This window comes from Pecten maximus, chromosome 13, assembly GCF_902652985.1.
Source record: "Pecten maximus chromosome 13, xPecMax1.1, whole genome shotgun sequence".
In the NCBI taxonomy this organism is placed as follows: domain Eukaryota; kingdom Metazoa; phylum Mollusca; class Bivalvia; order Pectinida; family Pectinidae; genus Pecten; species Pecten maximus.
In genome coordinates this window covers 7079369-7086960 of record NC_047027.1, presented here as the reverse complement: position 1 = coordinate 7086960, position 7592 = coordinate 7079369, and the positions used below count along the sequence as shown (strand labels likewise).

The 7592-nt window shown below is 36.6% G+C and overlaps 1 protein-coding gene across 1 annotated transcript; it reads right to left on the bottom strand.

Annotated features, from left to right (window-relative positions):
* Positions 1 to 3925: 3925 nt before the first annotated feature.
* LOC117341237 lies at positions 3926 to 5737 on the bottom strand. Its single transcript, XM_033903089.1, has 3 exons — positions 5559 to 5737; positions 5207 to 5355; positions 3926 to 5074 (listed from the first exon to the last, which is right to left on the bottom strand). The coding sequence occupies exons 1-3, from the start codon at positions 5636 to 5638 to the stop codon at positions 4848 to 4850; spliced, it is 456 nt and encodes a 151-aa protein (XP_033758980.1). The 5' UTR covers positions 5639 to 5737; the 3' UTR covers positions 3926 to 4847.
* Positions 5738 to 7592: the final 1855 nt, after the last annotated feature.

The window sequence follows — 7592 nt, the reverse complement described above, 5'->3', positions numbered from 1 at the left end:
TCTACACAACCCTGTATCTACAAACCCTGTATCTACAAACACTGTATCTACAAACCCTGTATCTACACAACCCTGTATCTACAAAACACTGTATCTATAAAACATTGTATCTACAAACACTGTATCTACAAACTCTGTATCTACAAAACACTGTATCTACAAAACACTGTATCTACAAACCATGTATCTACAAAACACTGTATCTACAAACACTGTATCTACAAAACATTGTATCAACAACCCTGTATCTACAAACCCTGTATCTACACAACCCTGTATCTACAAACCCTGTATCTATAAAACACTGTATCTGCATAACCCTGTATCTACACAACCCTGTATCTACAAACACTGTATCTACAAACTCTGTATCTACAAAACACTGTATCTACAAAACATTGTATCTACAAACACTGTATCTACAAACCCTGTATCTATAAAACCCAGTATCTACAAACACTGTATCTACAAAACACTGTATCTACAAACTCTGTATCTACAAACTCTGTATCTACAAACCCTGTATCTACACAACCCTGTATCTACAAAACCCTGTATCTACATAACCCTGTATCTACAAAGCACTGTATCTACAAACCATGTATCTACAAACACTGTATGTACAAAACCCTGTATCTAAAACTCTGTATCTACAAACCCTGTATCTACAAACCCTGTATCTACAAACCCTGCATCTACAAACTCTGTATCTACAAAACACTGTATCTACAAACACTGTATCTACAAACACTGTATCTACAAACCCTGTATCTACAAACCCTGTATTTACATAACCCTGTATCTACAACTGTATCTACAAACCCATTATCTACAAACACTGTATCAACAAACCCTGTATCTACAAACCCTGTATCTACAAAACACTGTTTCTACAAACACTGTATCTACAAAACACTGTATCTACAAACACTGTATCTACAAACACTGTATCTACAAACCCTGTATCTACAAAACACTGTATCTACAAACCCTGTATCTACAAAACACTGTATCTACAAAACACTGTATCTACAAACCCTGTATCTACAAACCCTGTATCTATAAAACACTGTATCTAAAAACACTGTATCTACAAAGCCCTGTATCTACAAAACACTGTATCTACAAACCCTGTATCTACAAACACTGTATCTACAAAGCCCTGTATCTACAAACCCTGTATCTACAAACACTGTATATACAAACACTGTATCTACAAAACACTGTATCTACAAACCCTGTATCTACAAACTCTGTATCTACAAACCCTGTATCTACAAAACAGTGTATCTATAAAACCCTGGTATCTATAAAACCCTGTATCTACAAAACCCTGTATCTACAAAACCCTGTATCTACAAAACCCTATATCTACAAACACTGTATCTACAAACCCTGTATCTACAAAACACTGTATCTACAAACACTGTATCTACAAACCCTGTATCTATAAACACTGTATCTACAAAACACTGTATCTACAAAACACTGTATCTACACAACCCTGTATCTACAAACCCTGTGACTACAAACCCTGTATCTACACAACCCTGTATCTACAAACCCTGTATCTACAAACCCTGTATCTACAAAACACTGTATCTACAAAACACTGTATCTACAAACCATGTATCTACAAAACACTGTATCTACAAACACTGTATCTACAAACACTGTATCTACACAACCCTGTATCTACAAACCCTGTATCTACAAAACCTGTATCTACAAACTCTGTATCTACAAAACACTGTATCGACAAAACCTGTATCTACAAAACACTGTATCTATAAAACCCTGTATCTTCAAAACACTGTATCTACACAACCCTGTATCTACAAAACCCTGTATCTACAAACCCTGTATCTACAAACCCTGTATCTACAAACCCTGTATCTACACAACCCTGTATCTACACAACCCTGTATCTACAAAACACTGTATCGACAAAACCTGTATCTACAAAACATTGTATCTACAAACTCTGTATCTACAAAACACTGTATCTACAAACCCTGTATCTACAAAACCCTGTATCTATAAAACCCTGTATCTACAAAACCCTGTATCTACAAAACCCTGTATCTACAAAACCCTGTATCTACAAACTCTGTATCTACACAACCCTGTATCTTCAAAACACTGTATCTACAAAACCCTGTATCTACAAAACCCTGTATCTACAAAACCCTGTATCTACAAAACACTGTATCTACAAACTCTGTATCTATAAAACCCTGTATCTACAAAACCTGTATCTACAAAACACTGTATCTACAAAACACTGTATCTACAAAACCCTGTATCTACAAAACCCTGTATCTACAAACCCTGTATCTACAAACCCTGTATCTACAAACCCTGTATCTACACAACCCTGTATCTACACAACCCTGTATCTACAAACCCTGTATCTACAAAACACTGTATCGACAAAACCTGTATCTACAAAACATTGTATCTACAAACTCTGTATCTACAAAACACTGTATCTACAAACCCTGTATCTACAAAACCCTGTATCTATAAAACCCTGTATCTACAAAACCCTGTATCTACAAAACCCTGTATCTACAAACTCTGTATCTACACAACCCTGTATCTTCAAAACACTGTATCTACAAAACCCTGTATCTACAAAACCCTGTATCTACAAAACCCTGTATCTACAAAACACTGTATCTACAAACTCTGTATCTATAAAACCCTGTATCTACAAAACCTGTATCTACAAAACACTGTATCTACAAAACACTGTATCTACAAAACCCTGTATCTACAAAACCCGGTATCTACACAACCCTGTATCTATAAAACACTGTATCTACAAACCCTGTATCTACAAACCCTGTATCTACACAACCCTGTATCTACAAACCCTGTATCTACACAACCCTGTATCTAAAAAAAGACATAGGAATGGCGAATGACCCCATTGGGACACCCGCTTGGATAATTATTAATATAGTTAAATTGATTCGATATTACTAGTAAGTTATACTGTGTTGACTATAAACGTCCCCTTGGAAAGGTAAATGGTACAGACAGTAACATAACATAGTGATCAATTATATATTTAAGGTAATATAGTTTTAAACGATTTAAAACAATCTCCTCAAAATAAATTTATTCTGAAATCGGCTTAATTTCCACCATTTCCAACTGTATGGGCAGCTTTAAGCAGACATGGGATCATTGGACCCTTTTTCTATGAGTCGGCAGGCGAAACGGCTACTGTGACGTCAGATCGATACCTTCAAATCCTCAGCAAGAGGTTCATACCAGCACTGAGGAGAAAAGGACATGAACTAAATGGTGTGTGGTATCAGCAAGATGGGGCGGCAACCCACACAGCAAATCGAGTGTTGACCTGGCCAGCAGACACTTTTGGCAATAGGCTGATATCGTTGCGTACTGACATTGAGTGGCCACCTCATTCTCCAGACCTGAACCCGTTAGATTTGTTTACCTTTGGGGCTACCTCAATGACCGTGTTTACACCCCTCTTCCATCTAATCTCCAAGAACTCAATACTGCCATCAACAGGGAAATCAGGAACATCCGGCCAGACACATGCAGGGAGGTGGTGAGGAATTTCAGGGACAGAATTCAGCATGTCATCGAAAAGAAGGGCGGACACCTCGAACACATTCTTTGACTGAAATTATCAATTTTCTGAACAAATTGCAAAATTAGCGAAATATCACTTTCTCATGAATTTCAATATAAGTACTAACAAAAAGATATTTTGTAGGGTTGTTATATATCGTTGTACTGAGCAGATCATTACCTTTCTTATGGTATATACATCGAATTCCTCCATCTATTAAAACATTTTTTATAAAGCGTCAAACTCGGGACATGTTTTTTTGGGACACCCTGTACATGATACAGAAATAACAAAACAGGAAAATAACAATTGAGACATTTATTAATAACCCGTATACAATCCCTAAATACAACACTCGACAGTGACTCATTACACCGTAATACAACCTCAAAACAATAGCAGTATAACGTAATCACACGAAATCGTTGTACAACAAATTAAAACAAATTAAGTTACTGTAATATATTCAGACAAAAAAAAAAACGAAAACATGAATACTCTACAAACAACGATTTTAAATAAATAATCTGAGAGTATTGCACTACACTTCGCCATAGGAACTTAGTGTTGTGCAATCAACCCTGTGTATCAGATGTCTCCAATCCAAGATTCCACGAGACAGTTCAAACATACTATCTCCCTTTACACCTCACAACCAATGTGTGCTGACATTGCACATACAAATATTGTTTACTTAAAAGTATGCTAAAAAGTATGATGACAACAGTAATGTTTTAACCTCTTCATTACGGATGTACAGTTTCCGATATTTTTTCTCGGTAACATGAATGAGAAGTGTGTGAAGTTCCAGCGTCCGACTATGTGGAGGCGTACAGGTTTAAAACATAAATTTTTTTTTTTTAAATTACAGAATCAACCCTATGCATGTACTATTTCACACAACGTGTTGAAATATTCGTGAAACTTCCTTGTAAGATAGAATTGCACACTTATCATTCACCTAGGCGGTCAGGCTTCGGTTCCCCGATCAGACTGAATAAGTATGTGGTCACCTGCCCGATCACGTGGGTTTTCTCCGTATTCCCTGGTTTTCTTCCCCAGTAAGATCCCTCGCGCGCTTCCATCCGGGCCAACAAGAGTGATTAATACCAGTTGATATTACTCATTTTGCAATTGTTGTAAAATAAATAATTTACATTTTAGAATGAAACTTACATCATCTTTAAATATCTTAACAGTACAAAATATATCTAACTTATTACAGCCTACTTCGATCCTACACTGTAAATGTTAATTGGTTTATACTGTCTTCTTTCGTTTGTAAATGTTTTGTCTTTAATCTTCGCATCATCTTTTTTGTCGCTGTTATCGGAAAATTTGTTGGTGCTGGTTTCAAAATCGACGGTACCTGGGCAACCATAAAATCTCCGAAAATCGGTTGTCTGTCCATCAACACTGGTTCATGTTTCAATCGTTTCCTGAATATTTCCAACTGCTTCGATCCTGAGAGAAAAGGTGAAAATGTGTTATAACAGTGTTTGATTATGTTGTCGGCTTTATGCTTTTGAATCAAAATATCAACTCAGCTTTTCATCAACTGGATACATGTTTTTTTAGATATTTATAAATACAAACCTTTAGTTGTCTTCCCCAATGAGTTGAAGGTGTCCATGTCACTTGGTCTGACTTGACCGTCCTGACGAAGTGCGCCCCACACCCTCAACATATCTTCCGAAGGGGCCTTGGTCGCCCTTATGGATTTTACTTGGTACTTGAGCGGTGAACTGTATGGGTAATTTATTAGTACCAAGCATATATATAACTGCATTTTGTCGGGGAAATGGTACATAGAATACTTTTGAATTGTCCTTTCAACTTCAAGATAATCACTACATTAATTTCGTGGGGAAAATGATTTTACAAAAAATAGTCTTATGTAAAATAGCATGATCTGAAATAAGCATATTTAAATTGTTGACATACTTACAATGTTTGAAAACGTCTACTTATGTCTTTCCGTGTCGATACGATCACGTGCCTCAATAGATTACTACATGCAACGTTCATGGTTTACTATTATATCTGACCTCTCGTGTATCGTGGTTACAGACAGAAGTGTTCAGTCAAAATAAGCCTAATGGCTTAGTACACAACAGCCTGAATATAAACACTGAATGAACAACGGAAATGATCGTACGATATCGCGTGTCAAGTTAAGCAGCCTCTAAATATGTTGGGGTTTTCCTTCCCTGTCGTGAAGGGTGGACACGTGCGGATATTAACAGAAACTCGGGATATCATTTTATAAACATGTTCTATGTATAGAATTCTGGTAATGTTTCCAGTTTACAGCAGGAAAGCTAAATGCTAGCTAAGCAATTAGCTTATTTTATGCTCGTAACTCATATCAAGGTCTTTTCTTTAATTCTTTTTCGTGTCTTTATTTTGTATAATTTAATGGTACGTGACTCTTTAATTATGCCAATATTTCTAGGATAATATTTATGGGAACATGTATCCTTAATACTGGTAGCTATTAATTTCTCATTGGCTGCTGATGACGGAATTCAATATCTGACTTCTGATTGGTTGAATTGGCCTGAGGGGACGCATCCCTTTTCTCCCTTCAGCAGCCATATTGGATTTATTAGATCACACATACATACTGGCAAAGTTTTTTCAAACCCACCCTCATCCTCCCCTTGTTTGGGGTTGCAATAAATAAGTGGTACTAGATTGTCACATTGATAATTGATATGATGAAAATGTTGTAGTTTATTATGTGTTGATTATATTCGTGTAGCGGGTGCCATATTGGCGACATGTATTATTCCTTTAATGTTGTTTAATGTTTATGTACAAGTTAATTCAATTTTTTCAAATGTACACCCTACTTTCAGTTCAGTCCACGGTTTTCCAGAGTTTTTCATATCGTCTTTTTATCTCTGGGTTTTAGCCCAGGACTGGATCTTTATGTCATGTTTTGTGGCGGTTTTCAACCCTACTAAGGCTAGCATGGCGGCGGTTTTTATGTCAACCCTTTGCAATCATAAACAATCATTTCATGTTAGAAGCCACTAGGTGGCTTTCTCAGTAATAAATTTAAATGTCACCCTGGTGGGTGGCCATTTCAATTTCATATACTTGTCGGAGTTATTCTTGATATATGTGGAGGGGCATCAATATAGATTTATTTTTATATGTCTGTACATAAAGACGGTAACATAGAAACCAATTAAAATGAAACTAGAAATAGTGGGATTTAAATCTAACATTGTGTTTGTGTGGGTTTTTTAAATAAAGAAGACATCATAATTGATACCAGCCCATGTTAATGTTGCAATAATGCACCGTCACGTGATCTACATTCCTAGATTATAAGCAAACAGTGGAAATCCCAGAACTGATATACCTGGGATTTTGGTAGCCGTCAGTGACTGGCGGCCGTAGTAACTATAACGGGGATTTCCTTACGATATACTGATAGCATTATTATTGTCGTTAATGCAATACTCTCAATCTGACTTATTTAGGATTGAGGGAAGATGTTACATAGGATGGCTAGATAAGGATATTGTATTTTATCAAAAGTTTGTTATTTACGTGTGGTTGTGTATTGTAACTGTACCCTGATGTATTGGCGTGTTGTGTATGTGTTTATCAATAGAACAAACCCGTACACTATCTCCCAAACAAACACGTACACTATCTCCCAAACAAACACGTACACAATCTCCCAAACACGTACACAATCTCCCAAACACGTACACAATCTCCTAAACAAACCCGTACACTATCTCCCAAACAAACACGTACACAATCTCCCAAACAAACACGTACACAATCTCCCAAACAAACACGTACACAATCTCCCTAACAAACACGTACACTATCTCCCAAACAAACACGTACGCAATATCCCAAACATGTACACTATCTCCCAAACAAACACGTACACTATCTCCCAAACAAACACGTACGCAATATCCCAAACACGTACACTATCTCCCAAACAAACACG

Bases quoted from the DNA above. Each gene is read 5' to 3' on its own strand.
- LOC117341237 (XM_033903089.1), bottom strand. From the start codon at position 5,638: ATGAACGTTGCATGTAGTAATCTATTGAGGCACGTGATCGTATCGACA. The intron at 5,356-5,558 runs GTAAGTATGTCA...TTACCCATACAG, and splicing joins AGTAGACGTTTTCAAACATT to TTCACCGCTCAAGTACCAAG. The intron at 5,075-5,206 runs GTTTGTATTTAT...CTTTTCTCTCAG, and splicing joins ATTGGGGAAGACAACTAAAG to GATCGAAGCAGTTGGAAATA.